The sequence below is a fragment of the Danio rerio genome, chromosome 1 (assembly GCF_049306965.1).
Source record: "Danio rerio strain Tuebingen ecotype United States chromosome 1, GRCz12tu, whole genome shotgun sequence".
NCBI classification, from domain to species: domain Eukaryota; kingdom Metazoa; phylum Chordata; class Actinopteri; order Cypriniformes; family Danionidae; genus Danio; species Danio rerio.
The window spans coordinates 22,075,477-22,102,500 of record NC_133176.1 but is presented as its reverse complement, the minus strand read 5'-3'; the positions used below and the strand labels follow the sequence as shown (position 1 = coordinate 22,102,500).

Here is a 27,024-nt window from a genome sequence, read left to right as displayed (position 1 = left end):
AGTGTTTTTGAAATTAAAGAAAACAGCAGAAGTCAATGATTTATTTGAATTATTTAACCTGACATGTTTACTGCTCCAAAATATTTTAAATGTTTAAAACGGAAAAACCTTTTAGTTTTTTTTACCCAGATATTTAAAAAAGAATATATTTTAGAGCAGTAACCCCAATACCATAAAACTGTGATATTTTTATCTGGCACATGCCTAATGTGTCCACAGGACTGAAACTTTTGTACCGGTATGTTTCAGTATGAATTAGTATAAACTTCAACACATTTTAACAGCTTGAGTTAAGGCTAATGTTAGCCTCCTCTCAGCCAGTTGAGACAGCTGTTCTTTCACTAATGCAGCATTTAGTCACAAATCAATTACTATATATTGACATGAAAACATGTACTTTAGTGTACTGTATACATAAAGCAACACAGGCTCATTAGGAATATGTGCCCAGGGCAAGATTTTTGAGAATCAAGAAATATGTGCCCCAGGGTACATAAAGGCTGCATTTTTGTGTGTAAAACAAACAATATGGGGAGGTACCTCTGACCACTTACCTCTATATGTATGGCTTTTCTGGCATAACTAGTTAGCTTAACAGGTATGACACTTGTGACTTGGGAGGCATAGCAAAGCAAGACTAGAGTTTGAGTCCAGTCAAGGACAGCGCAGATAACTAACGTTTGAAAGAATGAATTAAAATATTGTGTTAAATATTAGTTAAAATATGAAATATTAATTAAAAAGCATTGAAAAGCAACATTTTAAACAATATCTCAATGAAAAGAAAACCATTTCTAAAATGTTGACAAGACATTTAGAAGTTTAATATAATATCAACTTTTATTTTATATCAACTTTTAACTTATGACAAGAAAGTAAGGTTGACAAAATAAATTAAATTTTTTTTTGTTTTACTTAAATTAGGGTGATGCAAAACTGAGTATACCCTACATCAAAAACTACTTTATTTAGTTTCTGTGTCCACCGTGTTTTTTAATGACAGCACCAAGACCTCTTGGCATGGAATGAACAAGTTGGCTTCATTTTGCAGCATCTATCTTTTCCATTCTTCAAATGAACCCTTATTAGTTAAAAAAAAAAAATTATATATATATCAGCAATATCACACAAGTAGCAGTGCGATGTGGCTGTATATCGGCACTGGTGGGAGGCGTGCGTTGGCACGAGGCCGCAGGCTGAGTGCCTTAGTGCTCCCACCAGTGCCATTATTGTCTGCCTTTTGCTGGGCTGTATGTGGGCGGAGTAATACACAAAAAGTAAAGAGGCTGTACGGGTGCTGTTATGTATATATATATATATATGTATATATATATATATATATATATATATATATATATATATATATATATATATATATATATATATATATATATATATATATATATATACATATACACATACAACAGTTCTGTCTGGTTCTTTAGTCTGATTGGCTGATAGCCGTGAGATTTTTTTTGCCAGTAACAGCACACAACGGCCTTTTAACCTTTTGTATTACTCCGCCCACATACAAGCAGTGGACTCTCTAAATTTTGACAAATATTCCTGCTGTAAGGCAACATAATGTGTTTTTGAGGCTATTTTAGTCAAGAATGTAGTTGTTTGTAGTTGTTTAGATTGTAACTGTGCAGTTTATTTATAAGGATAGTGCCTATTTTAAAATATTTATCATTTCTGAGAGACAGCGCATTGGTGTCTATTAGTCAAAGACGGTTGACCTTGTTTATCCACAAGATGGCGCCAGGATCGCATAATAAACCCTTGCTTAGGAGATTAAAACTGCGTGTTTTCTTGAGCGTGAATAAGAAGCTGAAAAACAGAAGGGTCGCAGTTTTTAAGGTGGACCAGATAGCGTCAATAAGAAGCTGCGAATAAGAAGCTTCCATTACACATAATACATACATTACATTACACAAAATACATTACATACAATGTAATATTTTATTTTGCGCTGAATGTTTTAGTGTCTTTTTATTTTTATTTTTTCTACTCATTGTCGTTCACTGGCATTTATGTAGTCGACAGCACTTGGGAGAAACGCATAAAGGCCAATAGGAAGAGCGATTCCTTAAAGTCTCCGGGTAAATGCTGGGACACCTGGCACCCGTCACAATACCGATGGCAACAGGAAAATATTGTAGACTGTAATAGACTGAAGGAAGATATCTGTAGGCGGATGGCATTTCAAGTCACGTTCAGCCTTATAATCTTAAAATGTGAGCAAAATCAGCTGTTTTATCATTAATTTAGATTTTATGATATATAGAATCATTCAAACACTAGCTCTAAAGTGACTTTGATGAACTAGTAACGGCTTCTGCTGTTCTGACATCAGCTGCAGATGTGAATGAATGGCGAAAGAAAGTAGTCCTAATACAGAAGGGTTTTAGACTCTCCATGTTTGATTTTCTTTTTTATATACACGATTGTGCTGTCGAACTGTTGTATAAACGCAATATCAGACTTCTAGCAGTGCGGTATATTATTATTAGCCCCCCTTTTTATTTTATCCCCAACAAAAGTGTACTGTCAGTCTGTTATCAACATCCCATTTTGTCAGTATTCATTTATATTATACTCGTAGCAGTGGGATATGGCTGTATATCAGCACTGGTGGGGCGCTAAGCACACCTCCCACCAGTGCTGATGTACAGCCCTATCGCTCTGATACTCGTGTGATATTGCTCATATATATATATATATATATATATATATATATATATATATATATATATATATATATATATATATATATATATATATATATATATATATATATTCAATTGAAGTCAGAATTATTAGCCCCTGTGAATTATTAGCCCCCCTGTTTATTTTTTCCCCAATTTATGTTTAACAGAGAGCAGATTTTTTCAACACATTTCTAAACATTATAGTTTTAATAACACATTTCTAATAACTGATTTATTTTATCTTTGCCATGATGACAGTACATAATATTTTACTAGATATTTTTAAGACACTTCTATACAGCTTAACGTGACATTTAAAGGAAAAACTAGGTTAATTTGTTTAACTAGGCAGAATAGGGTTATTAGGCAAGTTATTGTAAAACGATGGTTTGTTCTGTAGACAGTTGAAAAAAAAATTGCTTAAAGGGGCTAATTATTTGGTCCTTAAAATGGTGTTTAAAAAATTCAAAACTGCTTTTATTTTAGTCGAAATAAAACAAATAAGACTGTCAGTCTGTTATCAACATCCCATTTTGAAAGTCATGTAAATTGGATCTAACATGTCAGTATTAATTTATATTATGCTAGTACGTAAACTATTAAAGTAATTTAGAGTATCTAAAAGTAACAGTTCCGAGAAAATGAACATAGTTAGTATATAAACAATAAGTCTGTAAAATAAACTATTAAATGTGCTGATGATAGTGATATTTAGTGTTGTATTGTCGTCTTTCAGGTTGTATCTCAGCTTTAATGCATTTTTTTAAATAAACAAATAGAAAACCATCACGATAGCAATAAGATCCAATGGACAGCCGATCTCTTTCACTCCAATATGGTGGAATTGTGGGGCTGTTGCTGGGCGCTGCTGTTGCAATGGAACATTCAATTGAGTGTCGCCTCTTGGTAATTCCAAGCTCTTTGGCCACTCCCATTACCGCAAAATCATCTGATAAATTAACTGAAAAATAAACAGGAAGTGCATGTTCAGATTTTAAACTAAGATTAGAAGGGCAAACAATTTATCTATTTTTATTATGACATGCAAGGATAGATTATTCACCACACAACTAGCAATGTGAGCTAACAAAATCATATGATTAGTTTGGATTTTTTGGGGACTTTAAGTACGCCAACAAACTGAAGTGTACTTTGATAATTTTTTCATTTTCCTTTGCGAAAATAATGTTAAAATTTCTTAACAGGTAGATCGCAAACCTTATAATATAATAATCATAACATTAATTACAAACTATTAACTGGTATTTTAGTGGATTCTGTGTTACACTTAAAATGTATTTTAGTGGATTCTGTGTTACACTTACAATAATAAAATTAAATCCAGATTTTAGTGGCTGTATATCATTTTTTGAATTAAATCGTAAGCACCTTGTTGACTCTACACCCATTCCACCCATCCCACTTCAATAGCAGCAAATACATTTTGAAATACAACATGGACATTTAACAGTTTTATTTTGTGTGTAGTTCCATAGCAGTGAAAGTCTCTGAATATAAAATGAGACCTGCATCACACTTCAACCACTTTGTTGGTTTTATCGTTCATCTCAACGTTTTCCATGTGTTTAATAGCGAATGATTCTCCTTTCTGATGGGCAGGAAACCTGAACCATCCATTAGTAACACAAGCTATGACGTTGCTAAGGTACAGCTTGACTCAGGCAGGGTTTCCATGCCAACCGTCAACAGTCTGGTATAAAAAAGTTGTAATAGTGATAGCCCACCTGAAACCGAGAGAGCCGAATGGCGGCAGGGTCACGTTAGAAACAACAGCCATCATTTAAAAGCAGGAGAAATGGGAAATTTATCCTAACAGCTGGCTTACACGGCTCGCAAAACATGCCTTCTTAAATCTCCATGTTTGCATAACCTCAAAGCTATGCTGTGTCTGAATCCCACCTAGTGTGTTGGGGTAGGGGATTTGTTTCAACATAATAATTAAGGATCAGTGACATAAGAAAATAACAGCATGTTTAGCTTTACTTTTTACTGACTGGGACATTCATTTAGTCTGTGAGAGGATTTGCATCATTGTTGTTTTAGCTATATCTGAGGGAAAGAAAATATGGCCGACCTCATTTGGATGAATGCCCAAATGAAGATACAATTGTTTGAATGGACTCCTATTATTAGATCACACAAGCTCCCGTTTGCCTTAGAGTCAATGTGGAGACTTCATAATTTCTGAACATAACAAAATGGCACTTTTGCATTATCCTTTTGATATGACCTCTTGATTTAGTTTTTTGAGCATCTTTGTCTTTTCCCTCACTCACACAGTGGTGTGCACCCGTTTATTGAATCTCCAGATTCATGCTTCACCTGCTGCAGGTTAATTAAGGTGTGAGACTAAAGAGAGGCTTAAAACAACAGACGAGAGCATCAAAGCCTTGGGGATTTTTGAAAAAATGTTATTAAAGGCTGGAGCTGCTAAGGCATGCAGAAATTGCCTCTGTGGGAACCAGTAGCAAATTGGTCATTGGTTTAATAGTTATTGATTTATTGTATTTTGCCGACTCTGACAGGTAAAAGAAACACCTTATCTGAATAATCAAATATTCATTCATTCATTCATTTTCGTGTCAGCTTAGTCCCTTTATTAACCTGGGGTCGCCACAGCGGAATGAACCGCCAACTTATTCAGCAAGTTTTTTACCAGCCGCAACCCATCTCTAGTAAACATCCACACACACACTCATACACTACGGACAATTCGCCTGTACCGCATGTCTTTGGACTGTGGGGGAAACCGGAGCACCCGGAGGAAACCCACCTGAACACATGGAGAACATGCAAACTCCACACAGAAACGCCAACTGAGCCGAGGCTCGAACCAGCGACCCAGCGACCTTCTTGCTGTGAGGCCACTATATCGCAATAATCAAACAATTAAAGTATACAGTGCTCAGCATATATAAGTACACCACTCACATATCTATCTTTTAAATTCATATTTTTTATAATTTTACATTATATCTGTGCATATACAGTTACAGTCAGAATTATTAGCCCCCTCCCCTCCATTATTTTGCTTGAATTGAATTGTATTATCTTTCAATTTCTAAATATGTTTGGTGACTAAAATGTTGTTTTAATAAATATATCTGTTAAATAAATAAGTTTTGTTTAAATGCCCCAAAATACATTGCCTATATTAACTGACAATATATAAAATATTCATTTTCTAAATGGGGTGTACTCAATTATGCTGAGCAAAGTATGTGCAGTGATTTCGTTTGCAATATTGCATTTAAGCAACATTGGGAATCATTTCATTTGGGCAATTTCCCAAAATATGTATTTTAGTTATAGTCTTATGACCTACAAGTGTTAAAATTTATTTATTTCAAACATTTATTTCAATGATTTTCATATGTCATCATTGCAAAATTTGAAAAAAAGTTTTTGTGTAAACAATAAAAATTTTGAAATTACTGTTTATATGGTGCACACTACATTTCTTGTTATTATCAAAGTTGTGTGATATTTTTAACATTGATTAGAACGTTTGAAACAACAGTGTTAATTTAAAATAGTTTTTTTTTGACAGCAAAGTCCTTATTTATGTTATTATCACTTTTGATCAATTGAATGTGTCTATGTGTGTCTGTCCAAAAAATAAATTTACTGACCCCAAACATTTGAATGGTCATACATACATCTCTTGTATGTAGATGAAATTATGGAAATGTTACTTCATGTACTTATTTTATTTAAAATAAAAAGAGTGTGGGGAAACACCATCTCTTTTAAGATCTCAGAGATCAGATTTTGGCAAATTACATCTGGGTATGGTGTGAAATGTGCCTAAAGTTTGTAAAGTGAATGTTTGCACAGTGTGAAATGAACTTTGCTCATTATAAAAATCCTCCTGTCATATAGGCCCACAAGTTCAACAGTCATGACGCATATTTTCTCACACACAAAGAGTACATAGTGTGTGTCTTGTCATGCGGGTTGAATCAGTCGGTGGTTGTAAATGCCAATCCTTTATATTTGTATGCTCTGTAACTTACAGCTGAGATTATTCATTTAGATTTTAAAAATTTGTTCTGGGTGACCTTATATCTTAGTGGTTAGCAGTCACCTCACACCAAGAAGGTCCCTGGTTTGAGCCTCGGCTAAGGCAGGTGTGGAGCTTGCATGTTCTTCCTTTTTTTGCATCGATTTCCTTGAGGTGCTCCGATTTCCCTCTCAGGCCAAAGATATGCGCTATAGGTAAATTGGGTAGGCTAAGTTGTCCATAGAGTGTATGTGTGTGAATGTGAGAGTGTTTGGGGTTTTTCCAGTACTGGGTCGCACCTGGAAGGGCATCCGCTGTGTAAAACATATGCTGTTTAATTTGGTGGTTCATTCCACTGTGGTGACCCCTGATGAATAAAGGGACTAAGCCGAAGTAAAATGAAATGAAAATTTGATCTGCTATAACTATTCAAAGACAAAGTTGCAGTGTCAGAGCTCATAAAATTAACAAATAAAATAAAACAACAGCAAAAAATGTGAAAATACATTTACTGAATAAACTTTGATGTAACAAACATTACACCCACTTGACTGTGTTCGTTGTGTAGGTTACCAACACTATAGTCGTTGAGCAGGCGAAAACGCACCTAATTTACATTGCCGATTTTTAACTTTTTTTTGCAAATTCTGAAAAAAATTTGCTAATGTTATGATGGAAACTCAGCTTATAATAAACTATAACAGCTGATAACTTTTTAGCGCTTCAGCTTTGAAAACTGTACTTAATAGTCGGGCTGCAAAATAAATCAAAAATATGGAAAATCACAAATGTGATTATACATATCGATAACTAGCAAACCCTCCGTAAGACTCTCCTGCACATCAGGGATTGTAGATGTCAGTGCACATCTCTGAAACAAGCACAGTGGACATGATTATTTTCTTGTCCAAAAACCGTAACAATTTTAGTAGGGATGCTGAAACATGACCAAGCAAGCCATGTTAAGAAAACAATAAGACAACAAAGAAAAAACTGCACTCAAGTGTTTTTGTTTATTTTTGTTTGTTTACATTGATAACATGTCAGATTTGTTTAATGCAACAGTAAAACATGTCTCTTCACTTTCAGAAATTGCAGTGATTTTTTTATTGACCCTGAAAAAGATGTAAAACATGTTGGTTATGGATATATTTTTTTAAAATATTGTAATGCATAATGAATGTCCCATTATTTAGCTTGCTAGAACATAACCCATTTTTCTTCAAAATCACACAACCTTTCTAAATATGTGTCATATGTTGATAAATTGAGAAGTATTACTCAGGGCAATTCTGAAGTTGTGCTAAAAACTAAAATAAAAGGCAAACAAAAAATACTACAAGGCTTAAAGATTAGGAATAGAGTTCCTTAACACTGATAATATTGGGCTATCAGTGACGTTTAGATGTGCAACACAAAGTATTGATTTATGCAGCTGCACAGTACAAGGGTTAATATTTGACTAAAACTGTCTCTAATTGCTTTTTTCTCTCTTTCTGCAGTCATGAAGGCTTTTTTTGTGCTTGCCACATTGCTGTGGTGTTTAGCGACAAGTTTATCCTGGGCAGCCAAGATTGTGGTAGTTCCTCCAATCATGTTTGAGAGCCATCTATATATCTTTAAGACTCTGGCTTCGGCTCTCCATGCCGAGGGCCATGACACCGTCTTTCTGGTTTCAGAGGGCCGTGAGATCCCACCTTCCAACCATTATCGTCTCCAGCGATACCCTGGGATTTTTAACAGCACTTCAGCTGATGACTTCCTCCAATCAAAAGTTCGCAACATCTTCTCAGGGCGTCTCACAGCACTGGAGCTTTTTGACATCTTGGACCATTATTCTCAAAACTGCGATGCGGTTGTAGGAAGTACTTCTGTCATGGAGCAGCTAAAACGTGAACATTTTGACCTGTTGCTCGTCGATCCCAATGAGATGTGTGGATTTGTCATAGCTCACATTTTGGGTGTCCAGTATGCAGTATTTAGCACAGGACTGTGGTACCCTGCTGAAGTTGGGGCACCAGCTCCCCTATCTTATGTCCCGGAATTTAACTCTCTACTAACGGACCATATGTCGTTGTTTCAACGGGTAGCTAACACAGCGGTGTACCTAGTTTCCAGGTTTGGTGTCCAGTTCCTGGTTCTACCTAAATATGATCGCATTATGAGGAAGTACAACATCCAGCCATCTGTCTCCATGCACGATCTGGTTCAGAACAGTCGACTCTGGATGCTGTGTACTGACATGGCACTGGAGTTCCCACGACCAACTTTGCCACATGTTGTCTATGTAGGGGGCATCCTCACTAAACCTCCCAGCCCATTACCACAGGTAAGAAACCACTGCTATTATATTTGAAAATTTTTTAAAGGGGTCCTTTCCTTTTTCATTTTAGGATGGTAAAATGTTGGTAAAGCTCAATGCAAAGGGTGATATTTTCTATTACAGAATCCACTTTAAAAGGCAGAACACAAACAGCTGATAGGGTCTACAGCAAGCTTTTTTTCTGACTTTATAAGACCACAATCCTAAAATGTACATAAACCCTTCCTCTTGGCATGATACTTCCAGACAAAAATGGACATGAATAGGCTTCATACGGCTTCACACTGCCATTAAGGGAAACTTTAACAGTGGTGTAGAATAAAGGTAAATAATGTGTTTTTTTAGAAGAATAGACATAATAAACACAGCTCATAAACATTATCAGGGCTTTAAAAAAATGATGGTTTACAACCCCTTTAAAAAATACACCTACTGTATTCACAGTAGAGGTACTGCTGTATTTTAGTAACAGTGTTTCAAATGATCTCGAAATCTGTGTACACTCAAAAAATCTACTTATTTACTACTACTACTACTTATTTAACATGAGCTGAATCAATACATTTTTGAGAATAACTTGATTGTTGCCTCGGCTGGGTCAGTTGGCATTTCTGTGTGGAGTTTGAATTTTCTCCCTATGTTCGCATGGGTTTCCTCCGCGTGCTCCGGTTTCCCTCGCAGTCCAAAGACATGCGGTACAGTTGAATTGGGTTGGCCAAATTGTCCGTAGTGTATGTGTGTGAAAGAGTGTGTATGGATGGGTTTCCCAGAGATGGGTTGCGGCTGGAAGGGCATCCGCTGTGTAAAACATGTTGAATTATGATGATAATGTTGTGTTGATTTTACTGAACTTTTAAAGAATATTGAGACCCAGCAGTGCACTGGTTAGGCATGGGTCGGTAAAAGATTTTGACAGCATGATAACCTTGGATAAAAATTTCACTGTATCACAATATTGTGATTACTACTCCAAAATAAGTTATTTTTAAATGTCTAGGCAAAAAAAAAAAAAAAAAAAAACAACACTCCCCACACCCCATTGAACACAAAATGTTTTATTTTAAGAAACATTCAAAATATTTTGGACTAGTAGCTTTTGTTGTAGAAGTTCCTTTTCTGCTGAAGATACTGTTGCCCTAAAAAACTAAATAAAATAGTTGTGAAAAACATGTAGAAAAATCTTACATGTACCTTAGGAATGGTACATTCTCAGAAATAAAAGTACAAGGGCTGTCACTGGAACAGTACCTTTTCAAAAGGTACATACAGTATTTTTACCTAAAGAGCCCATATTGGTACCTCAAAGGTACATTTTAGGTGCATTTGGGTATTGATATATACCTTTGAGGTACGACTAAGGACTCTATAGGTATAAATATGTACCATTTTAAAAAGTTACTGTCCCAGTGACAGCTCTTGTACCTTTATTTCTAAGAGTGTATAACAGAAAACGTTGGCGGTTTTAAAACCTTGACTTTTCTAAACCATGGTAAACCTTGAAACCGGTTATCATCCCATGCCTAGCACCGGTCAGGTTTTAAACACATCAGTATTCTGCATATGAATCTCAACAATGGTGACATGCTTTATGCTGCAGTCAATGCTGGGAGAATCATACAACACTCATCTATGACATCGAAGAAAATTTGTCACAATTGTTGAAATTTGAAGGCTGATTCTTGATATCTGTGTTTTTTTGAGTCATATAGAAGTTCAGTGTATTCCTAAAACCTGACCAAAGGACTCTCTGTGCAGTGTAATCAACACCCCAGTGCCATTATTATACAATGTTAAAAATCACTGACTACGTCAGTGCTTGCTTTAACATTCAGTCACAGCAGTGTAAACAATGCCAGTTCCATTGACCCATTTTTATTTATTTATTAACTTTTTTACAGAATAGGTCAATATTGGATATCTTATTATGCTTATTACATTTTATGCAATGGTCATTGCCCTGCCATGGTCTAACTACACATTTTGAATAGAAAACCGTTGTGCATTTGGATCAGAAACTTGTGTTTGTCTGCTGCACGCTCCACTGTTTGGATCACAATAACAATTTCTGTTACAAAGTTCACTTGTTCTTTCAGTCAAAGCTTTTGAAGCTTCAGTTCTTGAATGGCACAAAATGTACGTCATTAAGTGAATCGACTGACGCAAAAACCTCATTTTAATTTCAAGACCTATGAATATCTCTGCTCTAAAACCAATTGACAACCTCCAAAATACCAGAACCCACTCTCTGTAACACATGAACTTGGTCCGCCTTCTACTTAATATTCAGTAGGCTGGACTGTGGTAAAAATGTGCAATATGTAATCGGCAATACCATTTCAAATTGTTTGATTTATTTATGTCACTGTGTTTCATTTTACCCCATAACGTCTTGATTTTGCCAACAGCATGTTCATAAAGGCCATTCTTATCAATGCGGGTGATTGCGCAGAGTTGGCCATTGAATAGGAGTGGGGGTTCTAAACCTAAGCTTGCACTTTTGGAATACCAACCACCCAAATGGCTTCATTGTATGCTGCGGAACTATAATGCAATAGCGTGTTTGTCAGTGAATAGTGTGTGAGTGTGTATTTGTAAATGTGCCCATTGTCGGGTGTGTATGAAGGACACTGAGACCAGTGTGTGGGGCGGACAGTCAGTGCCAGGCCAATGCACGCTGTTCAGCTGCAGCTGGACTCCCCCAGACAGCGAGAAAGCAGTTCTTATACAAAAACCTACTCTTTCAAAGGCTATGCTAACTGCTATCACAAAAGGCTAACTCAAAAGGCTAGTGCTTTTTGTGCTAACAATTCCGATACAGTGGTATGAGCTTTTTACTTGGCATAATTCGCTTGTTTTGAGAACTATTGTAAATGTTCTTACAGGTGTTTATAATGCTTCAATTACATTACTTATCTATTATTTTCCAATTCCATTTTCTTGAAATGTATGCACAATTTTAATATATTAAACAAAAGTGAAACTCTAACAATATGAACCTTCACTTTAGCTCTCTGGGCCTCTGTGTCTGAAACTGAGGAAAAATGTTCAGAAACTTGGCAACTTTTTAAAAGAAGTACAGTAGATACATTAATTTCGATGATATCATATTTACTGTACATAAACTCACAGTTGCACTGACTTGCTCTCACAGAATTATCTTTTTGAAATGTTAACATTTTTGGGGAAGATTGTCTAAGAGGTGTCCAGTTCATTTTTGAAATGATGTAGATTAAAATAAGCAATACAGTGGCTTATTTAAGATTTAACTGTGTTAATGTCCTGCTCTAGGTGGCTGACTAAAGTTTAATATGTTTTTAATACTAATTATAGCCAAGAGCAATGTGCAGTGGTTAATATTTTGTATGTGTACAGTAGGAAATGTCAACAACACATACTATACAGTATTAGGAATTTAGGTTCTCTTAGAAAGTATGTGCTTTTCTTTTGATCGAACAAGTTATTGGCTTTTTATGTATAAATCTTATTTCAGCTTTACATTTTTACATTTATGTTTTTACAACTTTTGAGAATAGATCAAGGATCATTAAAGAAAAAAAATCTGGATAAAAAAACCCTAATGCAAAGAGATCTAAACATGTTTGACACACCTGGTCTAGAAAAGACTGACATTTGTGACCATGGACCACAAAACTATTCATATGTGTCACTTTTTTAAATAAAGATTTATGCATCACATGAAAGCTAAATAAATAAGTGTTCCATCAATTTATGGTTAGTTATGATAGGAAAATATTTGGCCAAGATATAATTATTTTTTTATCTGAAATCTGAGGGTTAAAAAAAATCTACATTATATTATTAATCAAAATTTGAGAATTGATAGTTTTGTTGTTAGACATTTACAAAATATTTGCACATAACATGATCTTAATGTTATAGTGACTTTTGGGATAAAAGAAAAATCTAGCCTTTTGACCTATTGCATGTATTTCTGGCTTGCATATTAGCAAAAATGTACCTGTGTGACTGGTTTTGTGTCGGTCACATTTGTCCATCATCTTTTTTGTCACTGGCATCTCCATTGTCAGAGTTAAAAAATGGCTGTGGTTTAAAAAAATCTTTGTGGCTTCATAATAGGTAAACAGGTTTTCAGAACTTCATCATGTTTTTTTCTGGTTGAGGGATTTTTAAACATACTGTGTATTTATGACAAAGGTAAAGCATGAGCTGTGACTACACCTGTTATAAAAAGATTGTCACTTGTGTGGTATTGAAAAGTCAAAAGTTGTACCTTGAAGCCTTGGACAAACTAGGTTAGAAATTGCTAGTGAACATGTATAATATGTTGCATTTCAGCCATTTTGTTGTATGTTTACAAGAACACAAGTTTATAAAACAGGCGTTTAGTAATGTGTCTGTAACAAACTTCCTGTTCTGTTCGAAGTTCTTTGTACATATATGGTCATAAAAAATACTGAATGATAATGCTTCTACTTTATTCTTCCCTTTTTTTTTCAAGCTGAGTAAAAAAATAATAATTCAGATGCTACTTCATCCACCATGAACCATACAATCCTATAAATTGTTTCATTGATAGTCAGACTGCGCTGTAATTGATCTGTGTTTACAGGAGTTTGAAACCTGGGTGAAGGACACAGATGAAGATGGTTTCGTGGTGGTCTCATTTGGTGCAGGAGTGAAGTATTTGTCAGATGACATTGCTCAGAAACTCGCTGGAGCCTTGAGCCGTCTGCCCCAGAGAGTCATCTGGAGGTACTGCCATTCATTCGTTCTCTCATGTGATCACTGATCCATTTTTCCAGCAGATCAAATCACCTGCGTCTCAGTCCATTATGGTTTTTTCTATCACAGAGTATCCAATGGCAACTGGCCTGTTGTGGCAGGTGGCTTAAAAGCCATTCATTCTAAATTATCTGATCGTTTGCTAGACTTTCCAGTGGTTTCTAAATGCAAAATGACACTAATTTGTCTTGAACTATAGCATTTCCATACATCATGTATAGATACACTTTATACACTATACTAGGAGTGTTCGATCATGTGATAAATCTGTGTGGAGACACTATTAACAATAAAACTCAATACATATTTTAATTGTTCAGGGAGGAAGTATACTGCATCCTTTGAGATGGTAGACACTTCAAGAGCCATGGGTCCCTCTTTATATTAGGATTGTTTTACTCATACAATTTTGTATATATATATTACTTATTCTATACCTATAGTGTTCATGTTTTATTACAAAACACTGCCATTGAGGTCAGGTAAGGCTAGAAACAGATTTAATTGTACTTTTAATAATAGTACTATTTAGTAGCATTTAGTAGTACTGAAACCTGGTGACGTGCCACAAAAAAACAAGGAAACGATGGAGTAAATATGTACAGCTTTAATAATAAAATCCCAGGGTACACAAACTTGGAGGCAAACAGCGGGACATCAGATGTGGGGAATGACAAGACCGCACAATGCACTAAAGAAACACAAACACTTAAATACACAGACAAATCAAACTGAAAAAGGTGGCAGAGATAAAAACACAGGTAAACATAAGAACCACTAATACAAATGGGAAAAGGAACAAAGGACTACACACCCCATTCAAATCAATACAATAAACACTGCTGAGGAACTGGGACAAGAAGCACAAAAGGAAAGAAACCAAACTAAAAACAGAGTCTAGGGTTCTGACAACATGTATCTACCAGAATATAAACGCTTGTAATATACTAAGAATACAGAGCACTCTGCTTTGTTATTAGTACTTTAAAGTTCAGACAATTGAACTGTGAAATGGATTACATGCTTCTTTGAAATGTATTACAAGTTTCTTTATACAAGCACAATATAAATAAAGTGGTCAATTCTTTCTAGACAGAAGTAGTAACAATTTTCTAAATTTAGGCTCCAAAATAGATATAGGCTGTTTTTTAATTCCAAGAACGCAGAAAATGGACTTGTGTTCTTGTAAACAGTGGTCTTACCAAGTCACCTCGGAAGAACGCATCCTGTGAGAAATGAGATTCTGCGTTCTTCCTGATGGTCACGTGACTTTCACGCATGTTTAACCTAAAATTATTTAAACCTTGCATCATTCATACAACAATTTATTGTTTTTCCCCTTTTCACAATATATACTCTCCATAAAGACTTTACAAATATACTTTCCACAATACGAATAAAACATTTTAATATGAATTTCAGCAAATAAACACATTAATGTGTTTATGCCTTTATTAAGATTTTCATGGTAATGTTTACTTTCACAGTCTCATTTAAGGAAACTCCTTAGGTAAATAAGTTATACAGTGCATCCGGAAAGTATTCAAAGCGCTTCACCTTTTCCACAGATTTGTAATGTTACAGCCTTATTCCAAAATGAATTAATCTAATTTATTTCCTCAAAATTCTACACACAAAACCCCACAATGACAATGTGAAAAAAGATTTTTTGAAATTGATTTTTTGTATTCACAGTCTTTGCCGTGAAGCTCTAAATTGAGCTTGGGTGCATTCTGTTTCCACTGATCATTCTTGAGATGTTTTAGCAGCTTAATTGGAGTTCACCTGTGATAAATTCAGTTGATTAGACATGATTTAAAAAGGCATACGCCTGTCTATATAAGGTTCCAGGGTTGACAGTGCATGTTAAAGCACAAACCAAGCATGAAGACAAAGGAATTGTCTGTAGACCTCTGAGACAGGAATGTCTCATTGCACAAGGCTGGGGAAGGTTACAGAAAAATTTCTGCTGCTCTGAAATTTCCAATGAGCACAGTGGCCTCCATCATCGGTAAGTGGAAGATGTTTGGAACCACCAGGACTCTTTCTAGAGATGGCCGGCCATCTAAGCTGAGTAATGGGGGGAGAAGGGCCTTAGTCAGGGAGATGATCAATAACCCGATGGTCACTCTGTCTGAGCTTCAGCATTCTTCTGTGGAGAGAGAAGAACCTTACAGAAGGACAACCATCTGTGCTGCAATTTACCAATCAGGCCTGTATGGTAGAGTGGCCAGATGGAAGGCACTCCCTACCTGGAATTTGCCAAAAGACATCTGAAGGACTCTAAGACTATAAGAAACAAAATCCTCTGCTCTGATGAGACTAAAATAAACTCTTTAGAGTAAGTGCCAGGCGTTATGTTTGGAGAAAACCAGGCTCCACTCATCACCAGGCTAAAACAATCCCTACAGTGAAGCATGGTGGTGGCAGCATCATGCTGTGGGGATGTTTTTCAGCAGCAAGAACTGGATGACTAGTCAGGATAGAGGGAAAGATGAATGCAGCAATGTACAGAGACATCCTGAATGAAAACCTGCTTCAGAATGCTCTTGGTCTCAGACTGGGTTGACAGTTCATCTTCCAGCAGGACAATGACTCAAAGCACACAATATATCAATGGAGTGGCTTCCCACCTTCAGTCGCAATGACTTCTGGGACTTCTAGAATGAGTTTGGAGCTCAAGTCTGCATCGATGCATCATCGATACCAAGAACACATCCAGGAACTTTCATGCACCCTCCGTTCTTGCGGTCTTGATTTTTGGAACTGAACTTAGGCAATTGATGATGACGTTACATGTGAACATGAGGATGCAAGATTTCTGAAGAATGTACATTGAGAAACAGCCTCTGATTATTCTGAACATCAATTTGTATTTTGATTTGTTGAATTTTTGCCTGAAAAAGTTCAATCTTTCTCACTTATACATGTTCTCTGAAATGGTTTACTGATAGTTGGTGAAACTACTATCAATTATATAAAAAGAATTAATTATCCCTTTAGTTTTTTTTTCTGAAAATACTGTTTATTATTTACTATTACTACTATTATTATTTACTTTGTGCTCATGTCATTAACCTATTTGACAATTTCTGTTTAACACATAGACAGAACATCACCTTGGATTTATAAGGTTCTACAGAGCTTTAAAATTTTTGCCTTTCATAGCAAACAGCATGTGTGTACCATTTGTTTTTTTAAATAAAAAGTCTTAAAATTTAAACAACTTATAAAAAAAAACATCCCGTTATGTAAATAAGTTGTCATTTAACAAGAATATGTCAGTAACTAAATTTAGACCCTTATAATTCTAAAATATGATGAGAAGTCTAAGAATTTTACTGTGTTTTCATTCAATTCTGAATAGGAAGAGTAAAAATATAAAAGATATAAGAAATTATATAATAATCTAAATATCTATATCTACATATATAAAAATATACACAAATATAAAAACAAATATTAATGTAAGATGTTAAAATATAGAATATAAAAATAGGATTGACTTACAATAGGGAAATCTGAATTCACCGATGGCCTTATTTGAGTAAGATATAAGTTGAAGTTTTTTATCTTTTCTGAAATGCTCAGTCCTAGAGTAGCTAGTACAATACAGACTACATAGTACAAGTTTTCTGTCATGGAAGAAATAAAGTTAAGCAGATCTGAAACTTAATTCATAAATAACTAAGTTTAACAGATTTAAGAATATACAGTTGAAGTCAGAATTATTAGCCCCCTTGAATTATTAGCCGCCCTGTTTATTTTTTTCCCCAATTTCTGTTTAACAGAGAGAAGATTTGTTCAAAACATTTCTAAACATAATAGTTTTAATAACTAATTTCCAATAACTGATTTATTTTATCTTTGCCATGATGACAGTAAATAATAGTTTACTCAATTTTTTTCCAGACACTTCTAGTGACATTTAAAGGCTTAACTAGCTTAAATAGGATAACTAATAATTTTAACAGTAAAATGGTGTTTAAAAGATTAAAGACTGTTCTTATTATAGCCAAAATAAAACAAATAAGACTTTCTCCAGAGGAAAAAATATTATCAGACTTACTATGCAAATTTCCTTGCTCTGTTAAACACAATGTGGGAAATATTAAAAAAGAAAAAAAATTAAAGGGGGTTAATAATTCTGACTTCAACTGTATGTCCAGCATAAATGCATGTAAACTGTACATTAAAAAAGAAATTAAAATATGGTTGTTTCCTCTTTATATCTTCCTAAGTAAAGCTGCATGCTTATAGAAAGCAGCTCTTTTAGTTGTCATAGGCAGTAATATTGTCATGACTCCTGTAGTCATGCCATATAATCTCAATTGCTTTCTTGCGTTCATGCCAAATGTCCCTTGGTAAGACTTTACTAATGAGGACACAGTTGGGAAGTTGAAATGCCCAGGGAACATGCACACAGTACCAGATAAAAAAATCTGTACAGATAGACTGACACACACTTCAGTAATCTATAAAAATACACCAATGTTGTTACACATATAGTCATGAACATATGGTTTCAACTCATTCTCTCTCCCACTGTGCATACATTACAGTGATGGTAATTAAAGTCACTGACTACTGCCAGGTTTCTTAGTAACTGTAGAATGTTTGTCATTAGGTTTGACACTTACTGGCAAAGCTCTGAAGTATTGATTTTGAAAGGCCAACATGAAATTAAAATGGATTTCATTAGATTTTAAAAAAATTTCTCAATATATACTATCAGTGTTAGATGATCGTGCTGCTCTATTTTTGTTTGCTGAATTGTTGAAAAAAATGTTTTACAGTAAGTAGGGATGCAACAACTATAGATTTTGGTTCTGCAAGTATAGTCTGGGAAATAATCACGGTTTCATGGATATCAAGATTATTATGCATTTATTAATTTCAAAGCACTACTAGTTAATGTGAAAAATTCTTAAGATTTAAAGTGTTATTTATTGCTGCTCAGTAATCAGTCAATACAGCACAAAATAATAATAAAAAACAAACAATTGTCCATTTATCTTTGGACCTAAAAATAATATTTTTTAGGGTGGGATTTTAAATATAAGTAATAGTTTTACACTAAAAATAAATGACAGAACAAAAATAAAATAAAATAATTAAATAAATAAATAAAATTAAGAATAAAAAAAATTTGTATTTGTCTAATGTAAATCCAAGCTACATATTAGCTAAGTGTTTCCCCTATTAAAGAAAACAAATGTAGTCAAAGGCTGCTGAAGCTCTGTCTGAAAGGCACTTTTGATCAACTATATTACAACATTTTTTTGTTTGTTGTGTAGAAATGTGCATATTCCATATAAAATATAAAAACTGATCGTCAGTTATTGTCACATGACTCGAGGTTTGCTCGCGGCATTCTTTCAACCATGCACACTCAAGCTGCATGCATCGATGCGATATGTGATCGGCCCTTAGTTAATAACCTCAGCCAGAGTTAATTCAGTGTGTGGTTAATAGCCTCAATCTTGGAACTTTAAACTAATACACAGTTGGCATAACTTTGTTTAGTTGCAGCAGTTTTGTTCCGTGCAGAATCGCGGCGTTGAGAAGCCTTTACGTTTATATAACCGTGATGAATTAAAGCGTGGTTAATAGTTGCATCCCTAACAGTAGCCTAAGTCATTTGTTAAAGACAAATTCTTTCATAAAAAGCTAATTTAGTATTTTGATTGATCATTATTTTGTTGCTCTCACAGATAAAGTTTGTCTGGTATGGATTTTATAAGCAAATAAAAGCAAAAATTCTATATATTTATTGGCAGATGTTTTGAGTCTAATATTATGAGACATCTAATTTAAGCTTCTCGTTAACTGAATGATCCTATTAAATGATTATGCAAACTTACACGTCACAAATTACCTGTATTTCAAGGTTTAAAACAGAATAGTATTAGAAATTTTTGAATAGTGAGAGTCATACATTTTACATTGATTTACTGAAAAAATCCTATATAGTCATATGGGCTATATATATAAAAAAAGGAATTCTTAAGAAAAAAATGCTCTAAATTTGTTATTACTCCCTTTTCTGCTACCGCTAAATACTTGCCGTAGTAATTCACAAAAGCTTTTACTGGTAAAGCAGCCTTTCTAGAATTTTGCCAGTAGTTTTCACTTGGATTTTCTTACCCAGGTCTCATCCTTTGTTGTGTTTTATCTTTGAATATTCTGTTTCATTTGAAAATCCATCTCTTTACATAGTCAAATGGGTTGCAAATGCAGTTTCATGTTGCATTCAATGCCTAACTTAAAAGAACAATTTATTAAATCTTTATTTGTTAACAATAATATTTAAGTATTACGAAAAAAAATAAAATAACAAACAAACAAACAAACCAAGAAATATAAAACGCTTACAAGCTCTGAAGAAATCCATGTTGTTCTGCAATGACACTGGTTGAATCTCTTTCATCATTTGCATTTTTTTTTTTCTGAATGTAGGCATAGTTTTTAATCTGATCTATACATGCAAAATATTTGGCCTCTGTCTCTGTCACACAATTTAGTCTCTTAATGTGTTTTTTTTTTCTTTCCAGCATACCTCATTTCCCTGCAGTCATGGTGTATTTATGATAATATTTTTGATAAATGATTGTCATCTTAGCTCTAGATGATAAGCTTTTTACTGTTTTTGAATATTTTCTAGAATGAGACATCTGTATCTTACTTTGTTTAATCTCTCTGCAGGTTCTCTGGAGTTCCTCCATCAAATCTTGGCAACAATACTAAACTAGTGGACTGGATGCCACAGAACGACTTGCTGGGTAAGTATTCATTCTATCACTTTTACAGATCGATAGAATTTTTATTTAAATTATGTTTTGTTGGCCGTGTTCGCGTGAGTTTCCTCCAGGTGCTCCAGTTTCCCCCACAGTCTAAAGACATGCGGTACAGGTGAATTAAATAAGCTAAATTTGCCATAGTGTATGTGTGTGAATGCAAGAGGTTATGGGTGTTTCCCCATGTTGGGCTGCGGCTGGAAGGGCATCCACTGCGTAAAACATATGCTGGATAATTTGCCGGTTCATTTCACTGTGACGACCCCTGATTAATAAAGGGATTTAGCCGAAAGGAATATGAAAAAATATATAATGTTATATAATATATAATAATGTTAAAAAAAAAAAGGTCAGGAGAAGGATTTCTTCAATGTCATTAATATTAGTCATTTATTAGAAACAAATGAATAATTCGATACACAGAGCTCTGGGGGTGGCGTTACACCAATGCAATGCAAAAATGACATTCAGAAGGTTCGCAACCACATTGCATTTTCCCTGACTCCAGTATTTATCCAAAACTAATATTAAAGGTGTAATTTGTCACTTGTCGATCATTCTGCAGTCCTCCGGCAGCCGCACTAAACATACTTGATCTTTTTCTCCAAATTCTCTGCACAACATAAAAAACATAAGACTTCTCAACTACAAATATTCTGGGTTCAGTTTCAGCACATCTGTGCTTCAACAGGTAAGCTAAGTGATAAGTCAAATTATTTTCAGATATCGATGTCGCTTTATCTTTCCAGTGCACTGTATGGATTTCTGCAAAAATGCTTCATTAGTATGTAAAGCGTATCACACTTGGAGAAGAAGTTTGGGTAATATATCACCGAAGCAATACAAATGTTTAATGGAAAAAAAGAGACAAAAATAATAAAAATTATTCTTTTTTTTCACAACAGTTTATTATAGTTAACTAAAACCAAAAAAAAATTTATATCATTATTTAAAATAAAATTAAGTTGCACTGAAATTAATTTACATTTTTTTATATATATTTTATTTCAGTTAATTGTAAAAAACAAAATAGGTCATTCATTCATTCATTTATTCATTCATTCATTTTCTTTTCGGCTTAGTCCCTTTATTAATCTGGGGTCGCTACAGCAGAATGAACTGCCATATTAACTAGCTAATGTTTTTACGCAGCGGATGCGCTTCCAGCTGCAACCCATCTCTGGGAATCATCCATACACTCTCATTCACACTCATATACTGTGGACAATTTAGCTTACCCAATTCACCTGTACCCCATGTCTTTGGACTGTGGGGGAAACAGAAGCACCTGGAGGAAACCCACGCGAGCGTGGGGAGAACATGCAAACTCCACACAGAAACACCAACTGACCCAGCCGAGAACCAGCGACCTTCTTGCTGTGAGGTGACAGCACTACCTACTGCGCCACCGCGTCGCCCAAGAAAATAGTTAATAGTCTAAATTTAATATAACAATTAATAAATGTTTCCAGGGCATCAAATGATTTCTGGAGGATCATGTGTCTGTAGGAACACTGAGGATTTTAAAATAAAAACATATAGCCTTGGGAAATTATAAAAAAAATATTCTCCCAGCTTTCAATAAAGGTTTTATCTAAAAACATGAATACTAATACAACACATAGGCTTTTTATATCATGTAGTTTTGCTTAAGTCAATTATTTTATTAAAAAAAACGATGAAGGAAAATATTTTTGCTGTGTGTATGAGGGAGAGAGAGTTCGTCCTCCTTTCTGCATCTCTTAGGATAATGTCTCTGTTGTATCAGAGAACACAAAGCCTGTGCGCGTGTTTGTTTGTGTGAATGAGTTTCTTTCTCATTGTGCACCATGGGCTTGAGGTCACAGAGGACCTTTCTGTTCTCTCATTGTCTTTCTGCTGTCCGACATACTTCCTGTCCTCCGATGACTCGGTTAAAGCTTCCTGTGCTTTTGGTCTTCAGTTCGTTTAATCTGCTCATCTGTTCATTCAATCAGTGAACATGATACAATGAAAAAAAGATACACAAAGTCAGAAAATAGAGATGGATTTAAGTCATTTCTTCAGCTTTTGAACGCAAAACAACCCACTTGTCTGAACTGAACCTAAGATCAACAGTGACTAATGCTCAATACTGTCACAATAAATAACAGCAGTTTAACTTGAAGTTGAAATGCATTAAAGCAGAATGCAGCTTTATGCATAAAATCTTTTTTCATGTAAATGCCATTACTCCACCCTCTCTCTGAGAAACCTCTGACAAATGTACAAAAAAGTATGCAAATGTCCATTTAGATTTTCCTAAATGTCTTTAAATGAATGTTTAAAGAGATATGAGGGTACTTGATTAGCTGAAGTACAAGTATCAACTCTGAAACGTCAATAAACTCTTTACTGTTCAGATAAGCCTTGTTGACTTATTTGTGTGAGAAATATGTCATTTATATCTAGTGCCAAACTTCTGATGTGTCTGGTGTATGTTTTGTCTTTTGTTGCAATAAAAGAGTTAAAAAGACAATTTGCAGCATGAGGATAAAGAACAAGCCTTCTCCATTCGCTCTCATTACTTTCTCTTTGTTTTACTTTTACTATTTACTGTACTAAATAATACTACTACTAATTATAATAACATTATACGAATGCAAATTGTTATAAATAAACTGAAAAAAAGAGAAGGCATGGAGGCAGTGGTTTTTATATTTATGTAGGAAATAATATATATATTTTCATATGTAAAGATATTTGTGTATTGCTGTACATTCTGTGTGTATTAAGCAATGTGTAAGCATTTTGGACCTGCATAGGCGCAAAAGTAACACGCTCGGACGTAACTTTAAACCAGTTTTCAGTTGATCTGTTTCAGTTCTTCAAAATAGCAACGTACCAACAATGCGCCTGGTGCAATGCGTGGTGCAAATAGCAACAAATCGCACCACTCATGTCTTGCACCTTTAAAAAATAGCAAAAAACAAGAGCATTATACACAGTGTGAAAAACCATGGTCTGGGTACTGTGTCCTGCATTGAAATTTACAGCTGGTCATAACAGATAATAATAATAATTATAATAAACAATGAATCTAACTGATCTTAAAACATTTTACTGTTTCAACATTTTTATCTTAAAGATTTATGTTTAATTAAAATACATAAATAAATAAATGAAAAAATAAATGAATGAATAAATAAATAAATTAATTAATAAATAAACAAAATTACAAAATTGGTCTTTATATTATTTAGTTTTGCTTCTTGATTAAATGGTGCTGAGTGAAATCTTTGATAACTGTTTTAATGGAAGACATATCATTTTGCAATGTTCAAGAGTTGACACTTAGCTGATAATTGATTATAAGCTTATTCTCTCCATGCCGGGAGAGAGCCCTAAGCTCATAAGATCCTTGAGCTCGGGGTTCCCTCCCGTTTGCAAGGCGAGAGGGGAGTTTGAGCTCAGGTAGATCTCGAGAACTCCCCTGCTGTAGTAGCTAATGAACAGATAGTGATTGCTATTAAGAGATAACTACTGTACTTACTAGGTGCATGTCTATGTGCCAATTTGGATTAGTTAATTAACTTAGGTTGCATGTTTTTGGACGGTGGGAGGAAACCAGGGAACCCAGGGGAAACCCACATGAGTACAGGGAGAATGTGTAAACTCAGCACAGAAACGTTGGCTGACTTGGTAAGGACTAGAGATGTTCTTGCTGTGAGGCAACAGTGCTAACCACTGGGCCACCGTGCCACCCATCTAGGACAGTAGGAGGAGTAGAGATGGAAGGGGCGATTCTTCAAAATGAAGATGGCTGTCATATGGAACTGAGGGTATTTATAGTGGCTTAGGAACTGTCTGATTGGTGAATCATAAATTGAATAATGCGGGGCCAGCTGCAACCATAAGCATGTGATCCTCTCAAAATTAGTTTATAGATAAACTTCACTTTGTAAGGGGGATAGCTCATTTTTCTCACTGCTATGTTTTCATCTCTTATTCATGTGTCTGTGATAAAGCATTCTGTGAGTTTTGTTAATCAGTTTGTTTGATCATGGCTAAAGGAAATAAAGAACTAGGGGTAGCATGTACAATGTGTAAAGTATTGGTCAAGCACTGAGCCTTGGAGTACTCCGTATTGAACTTTTGATTCTTTTCTAATACCTTTATTGTTAAAGTATAAATTGATAACAGCAAGATAAATGCAATCCCATTATGGCCAACATACTGTAACTTTCAAGCCCAGCCAAGGGCAAATTAGGGTCTGTAGAATCAATTACTGAAGTCCAACAAAACCTATAGACAAATGCAACCATAATCGCTTGATAAGTCATTTGTAAAATTAAGGAAAAACCAAAGCAAATATTTACATACAATACCATATCATCTGCATGTCATCATGGTAAAGAGGAACTTTTATGTTTATTATAAATGGGACATTTATTAATAATAGAATTTTGTGATCATTGTGTGCAAAAATCATAACTAGAAGAGTTGTCATGTTATAAAAGAGTCGGGGCAATTCTGCTGTTACCACAATCTCACTCAAAATACAGCCGTTAAACACTAGTTACTATGCAGAACGGGGTCAATGTTCGGGGATTCATTGTATTAGTGATAAATTGTTATTATTTTTTCTCTCACAATGTCACTATTGTTCACCCACAGGCCAAACAAACACACGGGCCTTCTTGAGTCATGGTGGCTTAAACAGCATATATGAGGCCATGTATCACGGTGTGCCTGTGGTTGGTGTACCGCTGTTTGGAGATCACTATGACACCATGACAAGAGTTCAAGCTAAAGGCATGGGTATAATGCTGGAGTGGAAGAGGATGAGCGAGGAAGACCTTTACACTGCCATGGTGAATGTCATAACAGACAAAAGGTAAATTAAATTGCATTTGTAAAATGAATCCACTGTTTCCTCACACACACGCACACACACACACACACACACACACACACACACACACACACACACACACACACACACACACACACACACACACACACACACACAAAACACACAAACACACACGCTAGCTGCAGCTGCTGTAAAATGCCGGTTACAAAACACACATGCACAGAGCCGGGTTAATCTTTAATGACTGTGGAATTGGGGTTACTCGGGTTTAATTATAAACAAGACCTGTTGAAGACCCCACGAGGGTGTCAATATTTGTAGATCAATGGTGTTTTAACAAATCCATGAGAACAAAAGAGACACATTAGCTAAAAGCAGGATTTAGAGACAGAGGGCTTTTTAGTTGTATTACAGTAAGCCCAAAATGAAAGTTTTGTCATTATTTATCACTTTCATATTTTTTTCAGATGTATTGACCATTTTCTATTCCCCAACTGTAAACTATTGGTAAAGTGTTTTTAAACCCGTACAATAAGGTGACATTAGTTTCCCATCAGTATGACCGTCAATTATTAAAAGGAGTCAAATTATCTTATATATATATATATATATATATATATATATATATATATTAGGGATGTCCTGATCCCGATTGATATCGGAAATTCGTCCGATATTACAGTTTTTCTTGTTTGCTTTGACCTGGTTAAAGAAACTAAGTTCCACTTCATTTTTATTATCACTATCCCAGCAGAGCAGAAGACCGGTCTTGCAAATGTGTAAACCCTTTCTCATTGGGTTGACACATTTTCTGCACCATTTTTCAAAACAGTTAACACGGATGTCATTCAAGCAGTCCAAACTTCATTGTTTTAGTTATGGTTACCAAACTGAAACCATCCATTCCTAACCATTACAAACCACCAAGATCAGTATGAATTCACTGAAGCACCGGATTGACACTCCTTCACACAAATCTTCACTTAGCAATCAGTCTGCAAACATTAAAATGGTAGAAGGTCTGTGTTGTTCTGTGCCAGCATGGATGGAGTAGGTCAATAGTGGCTATTTCCTATACTCCCAATATATTTGACTGTATATTGGTTTACATGTGTTTTCTCTAATATTTACAATATTTTATTAGTTTTTTTCTTTTTTCTGCTTCTTTCTGCTACTTTTTTCTTTTTTAAATTTTCTTTTTCTTTTTTATTTTTTTTACGGTATTTTAGTTTTCAGCCACAGTTTGAAAAATGTCATGAATTCAATATAAGTTTGATCAAAGCATTTCTTATTCTTGATCCAATTCTTTGCAAAAAGGCCAATTTGACAGCCCAAATAGAATTCACACTGAGATCTGTATTTTGTTTTTTGTTGTCCATTGTCTAATGAATAATTGAAAGAGTTCATATACTTGTTTGCAAGTTGTGTTGTTTGAAGGTAAAACTAGCTTTTGTTGCATGTTTTTAATGTTTTGACACAGTATGTGCATTTTGCAAGCATAATGTTTCATTTTGACCATGAGTGCCGCTGTTTAGGCCTGTGTGTTAACTGTTTTGAAAATGTGGAGTTTC

At 34.9% G+C, this 27,024-nt stretch overlaps 1 protein-coding gene across 2 annotated transcripts in view; it reads left to right on the top strand.

The window, feature by feature from the left end:
* ugt8 (UDP glycosyltransferase 8) overlaps positions 1-27,024 on the top strand; it is a 168,553-nt gene that overhangs the window by 134,475 nt on the left and 7,054 nt on the right. For both annotated transcript variants that reach the window (XM_073944236.1, NM_001044325.2), the window contains exons 2-5: positions 8,238-9,064; positions 13,650-13,792; positions 20,528-20,604; positions 25,255-25,474. In XM_073944236.1, coding sequence (XP_073800337.1) covers positions 8,240-9,064; positions 13,650-13,792; positions 20,528-20,604; positions 25,255-25,474 — 1,265 coding nt within the window. In that variant the 5' untranslated portion in view covers positions 8,238-8,239. The remainder of the gene's footprint in view (positions 1-8,237; positions 9,065-13,649; positions 13,793-20,527; positions 20,605-25,254; positions 25,475-27,024) is intronic.